Source organism: Labrus bergylta, chromosome 14, assembly GCF_963930695.1.
Source record: "Labrus bergylta chromosome 14, fLabBer1.1, whole genome shotgun sequence".
NCBI lineage: Eukaryota > Metazoa > Chordata > Actinopteri > Labriformes > Labridae > Labrus > Labrus bergylta.
In genome coordinates, this window is record NC_089208.1 from 18219244 (window position 1) to 18237305 (window position 18062).

At 38.8% G+C, this 18062-nt stretch overlaps 1 protein-coding gene across 3 annotated transcripts; it reads right to left on the reverse strand.

Annotated features, from left to right (window-relative positions):
* Window positions 1-9405: 9405 nt before the first annotated feature.
* Window positions 9406-18048, reverse strand: si:dkey-5g14.1 (lysosomal proton-coupled steroid conjugate and bile acid symporter SLC46A3). 3 transcript variants are annotated; one of them, XR_002278150.3, is made up of 8 exons: window positions 17924-18048; window positions 17193-17405; window positions 15264-16143; window positions 14583-14666; window positions 14223-14379; window positions 11343-11490; window positions 9778-9826; window positions 9406-9565 (listed from the first exon to the last, which is right to left on the reverse strand). XR_002278150.3 is itself a non-coding variant. In XM_020639838.3 (7 exons), exons 2-6 carry the CDS (start codon window positions 17382-17384, stop codon window positions 11373-11375), a joined length of 1431 nt encoding a protein of 476 aa, XP_020495494.1. In that variant the 5' UTR covers window positions 17385-17405; window positions 17924-18048; the 3' UTR covers window positions 9406-9826; window positions 11343-11372. The 3 variants fall into 3 exon arrangements, 2 of the variants coding, with proteins under 2 accessions (XP_020495494.1, XP_029134289.1); XM_020639838.3 differs by having other exon boundaries at window positions 9406-9826; XM_029278456.2 differs by having other exon boundaries at window positions 9406-11490.
* Between the last annotated feature and the right edge of the window lie 14 nt (window positions 18049-18062).

An 18062-nucleotide genomic window follows, 5' to 3' on the forward strand; every position in this document is an offset into this window, starting at 1 on the left:
TGCTGCATTTTGGACCAGCTGGAGGCGAGACAGTGACTTATTTGTGATTCCGGAAAAGAGGGAGTTACAGTAGTCAAGTCGGGAGAAGATGAGGGCATGGATGATCTTTTCAAGCTCTCGTTGGGTTAGGATTGTTTTAATTTTGGAGATGATGCGTAGATGGAAGAAGCTTGATCAGCCAACTGTTTTGATATGGGATTCAAAGGTGAGATTGCAATCGAATGTTATTCCTAGATTTCTGGCGGTGGGTTGGACATTGGTGAACAAGGGACAGAGGCTGCTCTTTGAGATATGAGTGGTGTTTGGCGGGTTGAATACTATGATTTCAGATTTAGAATTGTTCAGTTGGAGAAAGTTTTGTGCCATCCAGCAGTTGATATCGTTTAGGCAGTTTCTGACAGCAGCTAGGCTCCTAGGGTCCTCAGGTCTCAAAGGAAGGTATATCTGTGTGTCGTCTGCGTAGCAGTGAAAGGAGACATTGTGGCGTTCAATTATTTGGCCAAGAGGCAGCATATAAATGGAGAATAAAATGGGACCTAAAACCGAACCTTATAAGGTTTTTTGTCTTTGCCATTAAACATCTTGATTGGATTTGACTATAGGCCTTCATCTGTCTCCTGTTGGATCACAGAGCAATACTAAATAGTATGAGTAGGCCTTAAAGGTGATTAACAATAAGGTCAAATGAGGGTTAACTTCATGTCTCTGCACCATTGCTTAACATCAGAGTCAACATGCTGCAAGCTTTATCACAAAAACTGCATTTGGTAGTGGTATAATTTCAATGCCAGATCATTTGGGTCTCAGACTGTACGTTTAAACAAACTCAACACATGCACAGTCTAAAACTGACAGGAGCCAAAAGATTATTCCAACTGTGACATTTAGTTCAGAAAGCTTGGATAAAGAGCATTTATTGGGATTTTTTAAGGTTAAGATTTGAATAATCTCTCTTGGCTTTGTTTCACAGGGGTCATTTCCATTTTATCAGTGAAACAATGAAATGGATTAAATTGTCCTATTTAAAGCATCTGGTTTCACCCCGTGTGGCACTAAGCATATTAGCGCTTGAATCTAGGAACAAACTTGCCATGGTTTTTACATTTCCAGGTGCAGGAAGTTAAACACACTCTCAACTCTCCATTTGTTCTCTTGAACAAAAAGAAAAGATAGATATTGTCTTCGAGTACATCATTAAAGGAAAGGAGAATGTGTATGTACAGTGTTTGATTTTCAGAGGCTTGTTGTGTGAGTTTGTGCATGTCAGGCTGCTTGTGTTTTTGTAAGTTTCTAGTGTGTGCCTGTGGTCCAACAGTGTACTTGAAACTGTTGGGAGGCCATACTTAGCTGGAAGACTGACATAAATTGGTATTTGACCATTGGTTTCCTTTCACTGAAACGCCAGCTGTCATCTATTTAGCTTGGCATCATCCAGAAGAACTGACCACTAGCTTTATATACATCAAGCTAGAGCTCTAAAACAGCTTGAATAAACTGGAGACTATGTTGACATTTCAGAGGAAGCAATAGCAAACATTATGATGGACTGTTATTGCTGTAATAAAGATAAGTCTTTGGCCATAACGAGATATTGTTGGATGGAGGAAATTCGTTTTATTTGCCAAGAAGCTAAGCCTAAACAACAAGCTACACCAAACTTTAAATTTGGTTAAAATTAAGGTTTTGTGTTTGTTTGCTGCTTGTCTCTTGTTATCCTTGACACAGAAAGTAGAAGATAAGATTTATTTACTCGACATTTCCATACTGCCTACTAAGCTCATAAATTATGATTTTTTTAATTACTTTTATTTTAAAGATGGCCACACTTTTTACGTTCTAAACAGACTATTTCCAAGTTCTTTCATTAGTTTGTCTGCCTTTTCTAAAAAGACAATTTGGACCTTTGACAGAGGCATTGTTTCATGTACACTTGGAAGTAATAATGCATTGGATACTTGCCTCAGATTAAACTGTGTTTATTAGTATGAATAATACCAAACTTTTTTCATAAGATGAGGACGAAGACGGAGCACAGCTACAGCTGTGAGGGCTGTTAAAGGTTGGCTTGTGATTATTTTTCTGCAAGTAAAATAACTGCAAGGCAGATTCTTATTAAGCTACTTGGACAATTTCATTAAAGGTTAGAGTTTACATCAGAGCTTTGTTTTAGCAAGGATATAATAAAATAATTTGACAAAATTAGAAATTTGAGTCTTGGCTTTTTAAATGGGTTGTCTGTGGAAAAAAGTTTCCTGAATTTGGACATTTAAGACATAAAAATATTAAACATAAAACCAAGCAACTGAGAACCAAAAGAGAAAATCATTTGTCTTGCCTTTTTGCACAATCCTAATGTTTTTTCATTAGTTTTTAGTCATCGTATTACATAGAAATACAGATATTGCAATTAGCCTTAAAGAAATCTGCCTGCAGAGATTAGATCTTGATCAGGAGCTGACAACCAATAAATCCATCATGTGCACTCCTGGTTGTCTGCATGTGCATGCATCTGTATGGACACGTGTTCCATGTACTGGAAATGCACATGTTCATGTTCATATGTGTATGTGATGTTGCTGATAACTCATAGGGCTGACATCAATCCCAGACAGACATGGGACAGATGTTAGCAGTGTTCCAGCAGACACAAATAAGTCTAAACAGCTGGAAGAAGAAGAGACTTCTGAAGGGAAGATAAGGACAAAACAACCCACGGGGATACAATCTGTGTCCTGAGACTTGCAGAAGCAAAACGCCCCTGCTTCAAGGCTTTACACACTCCAGGAGGTTTCTGTCTCAGTGCCTTACAACTGGAGATGACAATCAGAACAAAGAAAAGCTCAAGGCCGATGCAGCAGTTGCACTTTGGCTGTAAGTTTTCACTCGTTGTAGAGGAAAAGAGTAAAGGGGGAGGAAGCCCTTGGGACGACGGACTATAAATCCACCTTAATATCCCTGTATCCCTTCATCCTGACCCTCAGTATCCACTATATCTCTATATCAACATGACAGATACTTCCTCTGTCATGTTTGGGGTCAGTGCACTGGCTTGATAGACAAAATACTAACCTATATCAAATAACAGCCTTTATTAAAACTTTGTCCAGATGTATCATTTGACTCCATTGTTTAACATCTAGGGATTTGCTAATTCAGACAAATGAAAGCAAAACAATAATGTTTAATGGGTCAGTGACGGGGTGTTTCCAGCCAGATTGTTATCTGTGAAACTTCTGACACAAAACCGAGCTGTATATGTGGATTTAGCACTCATGCTACGTATTAATTGAACAGAATGAGCTTAAGCAGTCTAATATTTTCATAAGGTCATCAAATCCCATTGTAAAAACAGACAAAATCAACAATGAATTTACCCCGTAAAGAAAATACTATCTCCATAGTCAAGAGGTGATCAGTAGTTGCATTGAAATAATCAAGCCATTTCTAGTTATAAATAAAGCAGATACATTTCTGCAGGAACTAATTTACTTAACTTGAAGAGCCAAAGACAGGGTAGAGAATTCAGAAAGAAAGTTTTATTCACTTTTATTTTCAACATGATTGGACTAGACTTAAGGGCCTTTCAGATAGGACGCGGCGGGATGCTATCTTAAAGACCCTTTATCCTTTAACATATCATCACAGTCATCCATTTTTTATTTTTACAATGTGTTCCGGGCATCACCTGGGCAATTGAATTGTTGGATAACTGTCAGGAAATATCTTGATATCACTTATGCCTTTTAATTAGAACTTTAATGTGGGACATTTCCACTGGCAGCCCATAATCAGAAAACTTGAGCCCTTAAGCACTGCAGAAACATTGCTAATGCAAGTTGAAATGAAAATGCCTAATAATAAAACACAGAAATCCAGAGTTAGCCGATTGCAGCCAGTAAAAAATAAGCTTGTGAAGAACAGAGTCATGGGTTGGGTCAGAGAAAATCTGATAAATACAGATGTGACTCACACATCACTCCATCGAGGGCTAGGTTACTGTTTGCCAAAAGGTTTACTAGCCGTGTGGTCCCTGCAATGTTGGAGTGAAACTGGAGAGCTTCGGACTTGACCTGAGATACCTCTATTGGTCAGTTTGTGTGCTTGTGTGTGTGTTTCTGAGCATGCCCCAACAAAATGCAATTAGTGTGAACCCACTTAAGACACATGTGGCTATTAATATACCCAAAGAGATAATAAACATTCACATCGATAATAAAGCCCACAGGAAAAAAGAAGATGATGATGTTCAGCAGTGGTGGAAATAAATGAATACTATTGCATATAAGTCATGACAAGAATTATGAAGACAATAACAGTGTCAGTAACTGAATGTGGCCCATATATCTCTGTTAGTCATGCCTATTCTCCTCCCATTCCTCTTTGATTATACAGACCTGACGTTTCATCCAGCAGGCTGATTAGTGTGACGCACTGAAGCAGAACCAGCCAGAACAGAGAAGATTGTATTGATCGTCACAGTGACCTTTCCGCTGCCACTGTTCTGCAGATGTGGGGGGGTTGTCATTCTTTGAGACTCTGACTCACGAGCATCAGCCGACATCGCAAAGGACAGTAATGCTGCTCTGCACAAATGACATTCATTGACTTCCAAGCAATGAATTGTAATCATTGTGGTCTCAGTGGGATAGTAGCAAAGTACAGCAACCCTTAAGCTTAGTCCTCCTAAGTAGAGGTTGGATAAAAATCAATATAACTCACCATGTTGATAGAAAATGAAGGCCTAGCATCATGAAAGAGTGCATCAATTCATAAACACAAGATTAAGAAATACGTGTTGTTTTTTATGAAGAAACGTATATTGATGGAATTGATATGTTGTCTTTAGGTGATATCACCAGGAGAGATTCACATTTACTTGTTATGCAGATGATACTCAATTATACTTATAAATGAAGTCAGTTTAAATCAGCCAGACAGTTGAACCTAAAGCAAGCACAGAATATCCTGGATGAACAGCAGTTCTCACCACAGTCTGTGGACTCTACAAAAAAAACAAACTAAAAGCATTTCTCTTTAAAATAACTTTCCCTTAATAGTACTGTCTTTCGATTGACACGGACGCCACATGAATTTTAGAGGTGTAAATTAAATCTGCGTGTTGTTTCTTCACTGTTAAGTTGTTGTTTCTTGATGCTAATTTTTAATTATTTGTAATGCAAAGCGAGTTCAGCATACCCAGGGTACCTTTCAGTTATCTGGCTTCATTGATCCTGACAAAGGAGATCTCTATAAGCAGTCGTATGAAGCTGGTTATAAACTTGACAAGACAACCCAGGGTTTCCATGAGCGAGTTCACATAAAAGAAGCGATGTGACCTTCATATAAACTATCAGTATCATGAAAAAGTCTGCCATCAGCAGTTCACTATACTGTACAAACTCAGAGCAAAAATATGACAAAGTTAAAGACAAATTTCAATACAGCTGCTGACACAAATTCAGGAAGAATCAAAATCACTTTATCATCATTACTTCATAGTGGTTCTGAATATGATGACTCTTGTTCGTTCACTTAAATATTTATTTTCTCATGTGGAATGTCGGATAGTTTAAGACATTATATTTCAGCTGCAGCTCTGGCGGTATCATATCGAGCGGTATGAGGCTTGTCAAAATAAAGTCTATTTAAGAAGACACCAGTCATAAAATATATGACGAACTGATTCCCCTGCAGACTTAATCCAGGTATCTTATCAATTTGAAAAGGGATTCAAAATGAAGCTGGATGTTGTTTTGTGTGTGAAAGTATTGTACTTTAGAGGGCCGAATAAAGATACATACATTTAGCTGAGGCTGTGTGAATGTGTCTGAGTGAATCTGAAAGGGGACGGAGACACATAGAGTAAATCGGCAGGGTGGGGGGAGGTGGAGGTTTAACTGAAAAACCACTTCTGGAGTCTGAAGCATGGTTGGTTGGGTGATTGGTGATGGCAAAGAAGAAAAGAGATGAGGGGTCTGTGGTTAAGGCGTGTGCCAATAGCTCTGTTACAGATCTATATTTGAAACAGATCATAAAGAAACAGTCAATTCTCTTAAGTGAAAAAGTGGAGAGAAAATAACGAGGATGTGGAGAAGGGAGGCAGTAGAACTAGCTGGGGAATCGACATTATTGGCAGTAAGGGCTGGGAAAAGACATCTGTGGTAGGAGTGTGTAACCACATGAAGACATGCAATCCAGATGGGACAGAAACAGGTACAGTTGGCAAATGTGTTGATATCAGTGAGATGAAAGGACTGAACAAAAAAGAGGGATAACCATGCAATAAGATTCATGGGAAAGTTTAAAATAAAAAAAAATGATGTGAAGAGAGTTCATTGCCTTTGCCAATGTGATTATAACTCTTCCTATAGAAAAAGTACGACAGAAGAGGCAGTAATTACAGGTCAGGCAAGGAGCTCCTGGATTTTCAATAAAAATCAAGCTAAGCACAGACACAACCTACAACAACATGAACACACATAGCATATGGGGAGCACTGGATGATCACAGAATCAGGAAAAGACACTCCGATCATCTGCGGTGCATGGCAGGCCTGACAGCAGGAGACAACCAAAGCAGCAAATGCAACAGGGCAACCTTTGTATATGATAAAAGCAGTGCTAGGGAGGTGAAAAGATGGACAACCTCCAGCTGAAGCTTCAGAGGAAAACTGACCTTCTAGGCTAATTCCCAATACATGTCAGTGGGGGCTTAATGCTGACTGAGGTGCAACCCTACACCCTACTGCTGTGTGAGGTAGGTAGCTAATATAGCAAGCTGTCTCTGAAGTTACAAATTATGCATTACTAAATACTAGTGTATGTAGCCTGGAAGTGCTATTATTAGGTAGAGATGCCAATCACATGTTTAAGCCTAGGCTGAGGAGCTAGCCTAGCTAAGTCTTTTTTTATTTCACACATGCACTGCCTCTTAAATCCAAAAAGTTGTCTGGGTGAGCTGCATGTGTAAATGCAGATGGATACATTTTTTCCTCCCTTTACCTGGACCTTTTCCTGCCAGCCCCCTAGTAAAATTTCCCCTAAGAAGATCACTTAATAATTGGCAGGAGCGATGACATTTATATCATGTGACCAGTGAGAAACCAGTTGGATCTCCATGCATCTAATGAAGCTGATCATAACTTTTCCTGCATGCAGTGTTTTCTTTTAAAGTCTTACACTGATGCTGTGAAATTTCCAATTACATGTAACATTGATAAAAAGGCAAAAAAATAAATCTCCATAGTGTTGCTTTTCGGCCATCATGGATATGTTGTGGAAATGATTCTTGTTGCTTACATATTGCCAGTTAAATGACATTTACACCCCTGTTACGCCTGTTAATCTGTCTGGGATTGTAGATCTGTTAATTTATGATGCATACACACACTCAAAAGACTGTGGTACTGTGAACTGCAATCTCTACAGACATGCTACCAAAGAGTTCATAACCTGCCTGCCTGGAAAAATGTGCCAAGTGTTGTCGATTAAACCCTGTACTTCCTTAACTGTGAAGGTGACTTTGAGCAGACTGTTGAAGCTGCATCTGCTCCACTAAAGCTAATCGCGTCAAAAACTCAAAAACAGTGAAGTATCTGTATTCAGCGTAACACAGCACCGAAATATCTTTTGTGGTCAGAGAATCTCTCCGGGGTAGGTGTGCATAAAGAACAAGAGAGTAAATCTGCATATTAAAATGAACCCACATTCGTAGTAGCTGTCTTGAAGTGAAGTGAAGTCCCAGTGCTAGTAAGCCTGTTTTCACTGTATGCACACAAAGAATGAGAATTAATATGCAGAGAATCCTGGTGTGATCAAAATGATTGACTCACTCCAGACTGGGACATCTAGTCACTCAAACCACCTCAAATAGTATTTTATATTATAGGGATTTATCTCCTCATGGGAAGCAGAGAGTCGAGATAAAGAGAGGCAACTTTCTGGATCAACATCAGACATGGAGCTGTTGGAGATGTGATGTGGTGTGGTTCTGATGATCACATTGCTGATTCAGGCAAGTTTGGGAAACCAGAAACCAAAGACCCCCTCGATCCCCTGCCTTCACACTTAACCGTACTCCCCTTTAATCCTCAACGACCCCATGCACAACAGACACTCACATGCAACCACATCTGTCTCCCGCCCCTTAGCTCCTCCTCACCACTGGGAAATTTCACAAACTATCGTCACTGCTCACCACACCTCCATCTCTAATTTAACCAGAAACCCCACATTTGGTGCAAAGCAGACCCCGTCTCGGATGATCTTAATAATGTGACCTCCGGCGCTCAGAGCTCCATTCAAACTTTTAGTGTCGACCTTACCCTACAATCAGGCTGCAGTCACGGTTTCCTTAAGGGTGGAAATCAAATAAGCGCACATTATGATCAGACGTCATTTGGGTTTCCATGTATGCCAATTCAAACTAAAAGGGAAAAAAAAAGGCACCCATGCTCAATGGCGTGTCTCTGCTTCAGAAATGTTCAAAAGCAACAAGATTTAATTTCTCTGAAGTGAAAGGCGGACTGCCTCATGTTTTCACGCTTAACCGCCTTATTCTTCATTTTAACAAGATTCTTTTTGTTGCGTTACTCACCCCTAGTGTGTCTTAACACCCTTCTCATCCAAGTGATTTCTTTCAGCACACTTTAAGATAAGGAAAAATCAATATGCAGCCAACTGACTGGCTGCACATGAAGCATCAAGGGTAGGAGTAATCTGATTTTGTGTGGCATGTTCTCTGCTGATTCATGTGAAGGCGATGCATTAAATCGCCGCCGACTCGTTTGTGGTGGCAGACATTGGTGATATATATGCCTCTCTGTTTCCACTCCAACACAGTGGTACAGTTACTAAGCGTGCAATCTGATGGGATCCGTGCCAGTATTTCTGACGTCCATTCGTCACCCATAAGACACACACTGTTTGCATGCTTACACACTTTCCTTGGGTTTGTCCTGGAGAAAGGCCAATTAAAAAAAAAAGTTCTCTTCAGAGGACAAAGAAAGGTTGTGAACAGTTGAGTGTGAAACTAAAAAAATAATGTGGGTTAGGGTTAGGTGAACTTTAAGTTTAGGAGGTGAGCTGTGATTAAAACGAGTGGTGGGGGGAAAAATCAATCAAAAGGAATCAGAAATCAGTTTTCTTATGAAGAACAAAGACTTACTTCATAAGAAAGCAAGTCCAGTCTTAAGCATTTATAAGACCATTGAATTCAATTGAGACTGACCAGTCTTAACTAGATATCAGACCATTGAATTAAAAATGAGGCTGCCTTGATATAATAATCAAGTTTGTTAGGGCTAAAAATAGTCATAGATAGTCCCTTAAAAAAATCAGGGAATACACATCACAGCAACCTGTGTGGTGAAAAACAATGTAAATATATTTGAGATTTAAATATATATTCATGAGTCATAACAATTTTATTGATTATAAAACAGTACAAAACAAAATCATTAAAACCTTCCCCTCATGTCCTCGTCTACAACAGCTGGTATTATGTGCAGGGCTTTTTATGTCCACGTTATTTAAGTGTCTCTGCAAGACTGAACCAAGGGCGACACCTGGTGGTCAGAATGAATAATTAAAAAACAGCTTCTATAACACTTCCTGAAGGGACTTTGAATCAAAAATTCTTAACAATGTTCTTCTTTGACACAGATTTACTGTAACTCTGCATACAAATTTAAATAATACTAAAGGGTTTAATATCCCTTAACTTGCAGAAAACTTGAAATGAGCACAATTTGTTGTTGATTTTTCAGCATACACTTACTGTAGCTTCCCAGCAATGCAGGAAACAGCTGACAAAAGAACCACTGCGTCTGCAATACAATGAGTTATAGTGGTTTATTGGATTGTATTTAACACCAAAAATAGTTTTGTCATGTATTCTTTCCCAAATTACTGTTAAATCTAGTAACAAAGTTTGCATTTTTCAGAAGACTGAATTCCCATGAGGATAAAGGTCTCCCAGGAAAAAGACCTGATTCTTGTAAGTGAAAGGTCCCAGCCAATACTTCTAATCACATTAGTGGTGGGTTTTAGAAAAGTAACCTGAACGCTGGTCTGTGCAAACAAGGAGCATGTTCACCTTATTATTGATGTTTGAGTGGAATCTCTCAAGAGACATTTCTTTATATGACTGATTTTGTTTTATTGATCATGTGTTTATACAAAGACATGACAACAAGACACAAAATGATAGAAACCACTCGTAAGAAAAAAAAACTTGTCATTTGATTATGTGGATTTTTGGCAATATAAAAAGAAAAATGAAAACGTATGTTTGTGGTTCCTAAAGTTTTAACTTTGTCATTGTGGTTGAGCAAAGGTAAGACAGGTTGAAATCACATTTTAATAAACCACTTTATGCATCTCCCATTATTTCTGATTTTTTTTAACTGCAATCAGACCCCCCCACCCCCCCACCCACCGTAAACACGCAAACACTCAATATTTCCTTAGTAAGTATAACCCATTACATCTTCTTTAAACATTTGTATGTTTAACTCTCATCTTTGAGGTCAAAGTTAAATGTACTTCATCATAAGAATCTTGATAGGGTCTTTTCCTTCAGTATGATCCTTTAGTTCAGCAAACACACAGCAAACATTAAACACTGTCTAATAAAGCACTGCTTCTAAAACCATTTTCCCCTCTCTCAGGGTTTACTTTCTTCACAGGTTTGTTTACTTTGACATTTGTAGCATACATGTTTTTGATGCGCTGCAGTATTTCCTTCTCTTTTAAATAATTTGATTTGGGTTTTAACATGTTTTATATCACATTTGTTTGACACATAAAAGCTTATTAATGTAATAACAATGTTGTTGTTGAGTTGTGTTGCATATTTGGGGGAATTGCTTGTAACAACTTGTTTGATTCAGGTACCATTAGGGCTAGTTTTAAATACATGAACTATTGCACTGAAACTCTGGAAAGAAGAGTTTAAAACGTAAAACTGCAAATTGTATCACACTAAAAATGTCAGAAAACACATGAATTCCTTTTGAATCCATTAGTAAATTCACAGTTAGGGCACAAATCCTAACAATGTTCACCCACTTTTCATTATTGAAACACTTTTAGATTTCATGCACACCCTTGAAATCAATTCATTAATATGCTTAACATCCTATGTCTAATGTCATCTTTTTTTAAATGTGCTCCCTTTTGTATTTTTGGAATAATAAAGTTTAAAAGATAAAACATCCTGAGCAGCACAAATAGAGATGCTTCTGTAATCGCAGTATAAACTTGTAATAAAAAAAAGATATAGTAAGATACTTTTCAGGAAAAGTAACAACGAATAAATGAGGATATAAAAACGTAACAAACTGCTGGTGAGGTTTTGGCGGTCCGTGTGGCTCAGATTAGAAGAGGACTGTTTTCATTCAGATCTTCAACAGGATCCTCCTCCCCTGAGTAGACAGGCTCTGGCTTTCCTACCTCTACTGGTACATCCACTCCTATCAACCCCACCACCCTGAAACATGGACAAACTGGCATCAACAGGAGGCAGAAAACAAGGGAAGCAAAAAAATAATGTTCTCTGGCACCTAAAACAGGAAAAACAATTGTCGTACTAAAGTGTTCCTGGAGATAATCATTGAACTGCTGTCTACTTTTACACACTTGGACTTTCCTCTTGACATTTTCCTAATTACTAAGATATCACTATAGCCACAAGTCTTGCTTCTCTCTTCATTTGAAAAAGAAAGTAGTGGAGCCAACTTTTGTAACTCTTGTTAATGATTGTGTCATGATGCAACAAGATTTATTACAAGCCTTGAATTTCTTTCTCAGCAAACATTTGTTCTTGTAAAGTAAATTGAACTTCTTTGAGTACACGCTGACTAAGCCATTGGTATCTTTTCACAAAACTCATAAAATGTCAACCCATCTAACCTTGAGAAGAATTGGGAGTCTTATGCTTCCCTCTATTGACATTTTGCAATTTGTTGTCGTCAAAGTCAGAGCTGAATTGGGAAAGCTTTGAAGATTTCTGCACGACCCAGCCGCATTGGATCAAGCTGCAGACTGATTTTAAATGACAAAACCTAATTACCTTAAATGTTTTTTTTACATTGGTTATGTATTAACTCCAGAATGTTTGAGTGGAAATATGGTTTATGGTTTTTGATTTACCCCGTGCCAGCAGTGACAGCCATTAACTAAATAGAAACCACCAATCTTGTTGCTAATGTGATTTAAAAAAGGCTCTAAAAAAGGTAAAGTGCAGGACTAAAGTATTTATTCACAGAAATTAGGTTTCAGTTTCACCTCTTATCACACTTAATCTCTTAACTTCATTTCACCGCTATCATTATGAGCTTCATTCTTCTTCTTTGGCCAATTAACGGCGTAACATTACCCTCATCTACGTCATAAGTACCACCGTGAGGAGTCATGAAGTGGTGACACTGTGAGTCAAATTGGCAGACAAATCCTTTTAGGGCAGCACAGTTTTTTATAGAAAATATTGAGATTTGGGGCACCGGTAGCGTAGAGGTTAGTTTGCACGCCCCACGTACAGAGGCTGTGGTCATCCAAGTTGGCGATTTGAATCCGACCTACTGCTCTATCCGCAGTCCTATCCTATTTCTACAATAAAGACCCAAAAAAGCCCAAAAATAAATCTTAAATTATACATTGAGATTTTGCCCCAGCGATTTAATTATTGTAAGTCAGGACAACAATATATCGCCCCTAACAGGTATCATCCAGATTGTTTTGTTCACTTGTGCCACATGTACTGGTATATATAACATCAGGTGCATGTGTTATATTATTACTGATATTCCCCTTTAGTTAAGGACAAGTACATGGATTTGTTTGGTAGTGAAAGTTACGCAGTGGAAACTTGCTTTAGTGCATATTAGTACTGTGACTGTGAGAGATTATTTTGAAGCAGTTGTTTTTGACTGACCTTGAATTCATATCAGCTAAGCTCAGTTCTGTGTTTTCATTTCCTGCGAGGTAATGTAGCTCTTGGATCCCTTAAAGCGGAACGAAGATTATACCAAATCTCTGTGTAACAGAGTTTTATTGCACAGTCTTTTTGTTCACTTTTGCTGTTTTGTCTTTTTGTGCGATCTCTTGTTTCATTTCAGCTTGTTAGATGTAGATCTTTCTTCCTTATTATTAAACCCCTTATACTACTGTATACTAGGAGTTTAGTATACAAAGGCCTTATACTCAACTCTTCAGAGACAGTTCTGTTTCCTCTATCTTCATTACAGACTTCCATCACAGTTATTGAAACTAGTGTAATAGTAGACAGGCTTCATAGTACTACTGTATATAAGACCTGTTTTCACCAAAGTAGGGATATTTCTGTTAAATCCATAGTGACTGTGGCTTGTAAACTGAGATTATTGAACCAGTTGCTTTGTTATTCTTTGACTACCCAGAACAACCAGTGCATGTGACAGAAGTGGAGAGCCTCTTTAGGTGTTACGCTACACCTCCCAGGCTGACTCAGCAACACGAGTTTGACAACACAGTATCACGACTCTAACATAGGAAGGAACACAGTTTACATGTCAAACGTTTATCTAAAAAGGTAGAAACTGTTTGGCAAGGGAAGTTGAATGTGATAATCTCCACAATGAGGAACTGAGTCGTCTTGGTTTCCGAGTGCCCAACTAAAGCAAAACATTGCTCTTGTCTCGTGAGCCGAAAAATGGTGACTCAGCAGGAACAGGAGGCTTTTGTAAAGAAACTCAATCTCCAAGTTCAGCTCTACACCTGAAGCATATTTGCACAGCATTAACTGTAACTTTATCCACTAGCCTTCAGAGAATATCAATGTAATCCCTCAAGCAGGACACTCCATGCACTCCAATGCACCACTGAGGACAGCTTTGAAAATGGGTTGAGAATGGTTTCGGATAGTGTTATATTCTAACAATGAAAACATTTATAGATGATCTAATAATCGCAAATTTAAAGCAGCTAGCTGTTGATTTTTATGGCATACTGAAATTAAACAAACGTGTTTTTGGTGGCATTTGAGCAAGTGTGCAAGACATATCTTCTTTCTTGGACTAAAAATGGAGACTAACAGGGCATTTCAACTGGTGTGCACTTATAGAATTTTTTTATTTCATGCTTAAATACTCAATATAAAGATTGATTCAAAAAATGAAAATATGAAAAAGTTCTTTATGGACCCCTTACTTTGTGTTACCTTCAATGGCAACGTGATGAACTTACCCGAGGAAAAACAGAGGGATGGCACAGAGTCCTGCCGACAACAAGAAGACAAAACCAGGGTACCATGCCACCGTAGCAGCATAGATACTGTTGAAGACTGCCGCGGATACATTGCTGGTTAAACTCTCCAGGAAGGAAACAAAGGCAAACAGGGCACCTGAAAAACAGCACAGAGCAAAGAAGTAATAGGTGGTTATAAACTGTTTCTGTTGAAGATCATTTCCCCCCTTTAAACTTGGAGTGCCTTGTTTTCAAGTGCATTGTGAAGTCGTTTGGGCAGGCAACTCTTCATGGACTCTGACTCTACAAACACACACAGACATGGTTCTCTGGCTCCTGAAAAGCTCTAAAGGCACTTACCCTGCTCAGACTTTGAGATGATCTTTGACATCATGGATCGCAGGACAGGGAAAGGAACAACAGCCAGGAGCATCGGCAACCTCACTGTGGTAAACAAGTGACATACAACAGACATCATATCATATTAGGTAAAGTCAAATTATTTTTTAATTGCCTTAAGGTTATGTAAACTTTGACATTATAACATTTTACAATGCAATTATTTCATTAAGTTCAGAAGATGCTGGAGCTACAATAACTTACACACCTTGTAAAGCTCGTGGGAAAGCTGCTGTCAATCAGTAACTTCAGCAAGAAGCCTGCAATGTTTATTTGACTCCTCAATTCTTGCTTTTTCATTGCTAAAATGTATCCATGCATCTAAAGTAATGCCCTCCAGCTACTTGTAATACATATATAATCTTACATTCAGTATGGCATGGTTTGCAACACCAAGCAGCTTCTATTTTTAAAATGTAAGAAGGTGGAAATAGGGAAACAACCCATATGTCTGTGCCCTTCATTAAACTATCTAACAGTACTAAACTTCACTGTCAAAAGGGCATGTGTGAATTAGTGCAGGAACAAGTTTTGATTCTGTTTTTGTCATTCCTTCAAAGCTTAAATGCTTAAAAACAGGAGATTCAAACTACTGTACATTATAGTTTATGGAAGGACAGTTGGTATGGACGTTTTTCTCACCTAAAAACATGAGTAAAGTAGTCTTTGTGAAGCCCAACAGGATCATGCCCGATAGAACGGAGAGGATCCCTATCAGGATAATGAGCAGCTTTGGCACACCGCAGAAGGTGAACGCCGTCACTCCTGCGAAACTTGTCAGGAACACTGTGGAGGAAAGTGCTGCGCCGTAGCCAATCAGAATCTCCGTCCAGCATAGCGGCTCATTGAGCTCGTAAAGTGTAATCATGGAGCTCCCTCCAATGTAAGCGAAGGAGAAACTGGTGAAAATGAGTATCAGCAGCACCAGGACAGTTTTACACCTGCGGCTGGCCCCTGCAAACATCTGGTAGACCCCGTATAACATCTGTTTTATGGCAGAGGGCTGAGGAGACCCAACAATAACAGCGTCTGTGGGGGGCTTCTTCACAGTCTCTTCCAGGATAAATGTTGCATAAAAAAGGATCAAACATTGACACAATGCCGAGGTAACAAAAGGCCAGTTAAAGCCTGCAGCTCTCAGAAAGTAGCCTGTTGATATTGAAGCCAGCCCAGACAACAGGCCAATCATCATGTCCACACCAGCCATACGCAGCGTCTTCTGCTGATCATCCTCGCACAGGTCTGCTATGTAGGCGAAACAGCCGCCTAGAAATGTGCCCAAGCCGCCGAACAGAGAGCTGAGGAGTGAGGAGCCGATGAGCAGGTAAAGGTTGAGCTCAAAGAAGGACACTGTCAGGAAGGTCAGGGTGTAGAGCAACGTGCCAATCAAAGGCATGATGATCGTGATCTTGCGTCCCCCTCGGTCACTGTATGCCACAAGCATGAGGGTGACCACCAAGGAGGGGATGGTGGAGAAGAGCTCGGTGTAGAGGGAGAAGAGAGACGCCTGCTTCTGGACCTCCTATGAACACAGAAAGACAGAAAAAAGAAAAGTTATGTAGTAAGTCATATATTATGCCTTCAAGCTAGAAACTTTTCCAACAAACAACACAAGTTAAACAGAGATTGTGACAATCTGGTTATCTAATTTTGCAAACACATCATGTGAGGTTTTCTGAATCATTGCCAGGTGCAGGAGGGGCTATTTTCAGATAAACAGCAGGCTTTTCTAGACCGGTTGGTTTTCTTCTCACTTCCCTGTTACGTTTCATGCTTCTTTTAAATGATGAAATAAATAATAAAAAGGTCTTGATACTTTTAAATGAAAAAAAAAAAACATTCTTCTTAGTCGTTTCTTAATGTTGTAAGTGTTTGTGTATGTCAGACTTGATTGCTGCGACTTGTTAAATGATAATGAAAATGAAATGGGTTTAAACTGAGTTTTACTCTTTAGCAAAAGTGTCGCTACAAAAATGTTATCACATTGTGTTTGTAAGTTCAGATCTGTAATCTTTAGTCTGAGTCCTCTTTGCATATCACCTTATGATGAAGTAGCTGAATATTTACCTGAGCTGTGTCGAAAGAAAAGATTTGAAAGGATTATCTGAAAGTTTATGCTGACTCATGTCTGTTAAGGGTTCAACACATTTATAGTTTTTGCAATACAAAACTGCCTCTCCATGCTTTAAAGTAAGACATTTCATTTTTTTTTTTCAACAGAGGGCATGACACATGAATCATGGAGTAAAAGTCACATGCATAACAGTGAAATAAGCAGAAAACATGTAGCGTACCCGAGGGAGCATATTCCTATTCTTAAAGGTTCTGTAAAAAGGTGTATATTTTTTTAATGTATTATAAATATAATCCTCAGTTTAAATACTTGTTACACTGGTGGGTAGCGGTCACGTTTATATTAAGAAAACATATCCTTTACATGTTTGAAGTCATAGGAAAAAGCTAATAATAAAAATATAAAATGCTCCTAACATTGCCAATGGAGTACACTGACATAATTGAAGGCATGCTCTCTTATTATTATGATTATTATTATTATTATTGAAGTCAAACCTCATGGTAGAATGAGTGGCTGCTGTTGCTGCTGTTTGCACATCTGGACGCGTTGTCAGAAATGGGATAGGTGGTGTTTGTCAGCTGTTCCCACAGCCTCCGGTACACATACTGCTGAACAAGAGGATAGATGAGGAAGCTGGAGAAAGCGTACAAGGCAACCACCGGCTCGACAAGAAAAAGACCCTTCATTTTGAGGGTTTGTGATATGTCCTGCGAAGAGATGAAGAGGAGAAATTTAGAGATGAACATGGACAAAGAAAGACATTGTTAAAAAAAATCTTCACGCATGACAGTGTGTAAATAAACACTGACTTTTAAGTACAAGAGTCGTGAAATGAGGTAGGTCTGCCTTTGATAGGTCAATATAGGATTGTTGCAACCCTACTCACCTCAACCTGCAGGTACAGTGTGCAGAAGGAGCATATGACATCCACGTTATTGCTCTTACATTAATTTAAGTCTTGCGATATGGTCTACGTGGAAGTAAAGCTAAAAAAAAGTAATAATTAGCTGTTTTGCCTTTTCACGATTATAATTCGGACATTACATCAATGTTTTCAATACAGAGTGGGCTATGAGACAAATACCGAGTTTGTTTGTCCTAGTGTTCTGCACAATTAGCTGGGCTAGGTCAATATTCAAATGACACAAACAAGGAAGATACCGTCAGCTACCTTTACATTGGGCTATTTTGCTTATAGGACAAGTTAATGCAGTATAAAACTCACCTTCTAAACAGTCTATTGAATCATGTCTTCCTTAGTTAGTTACCCCGAGTCTAACATACTTCAAGGGGTCGGTCAGTTTATACGAACGAGTGCAAGGCGTTGTGTTATCAAACGACGGAGTCCCCGCCTCTCACCATCA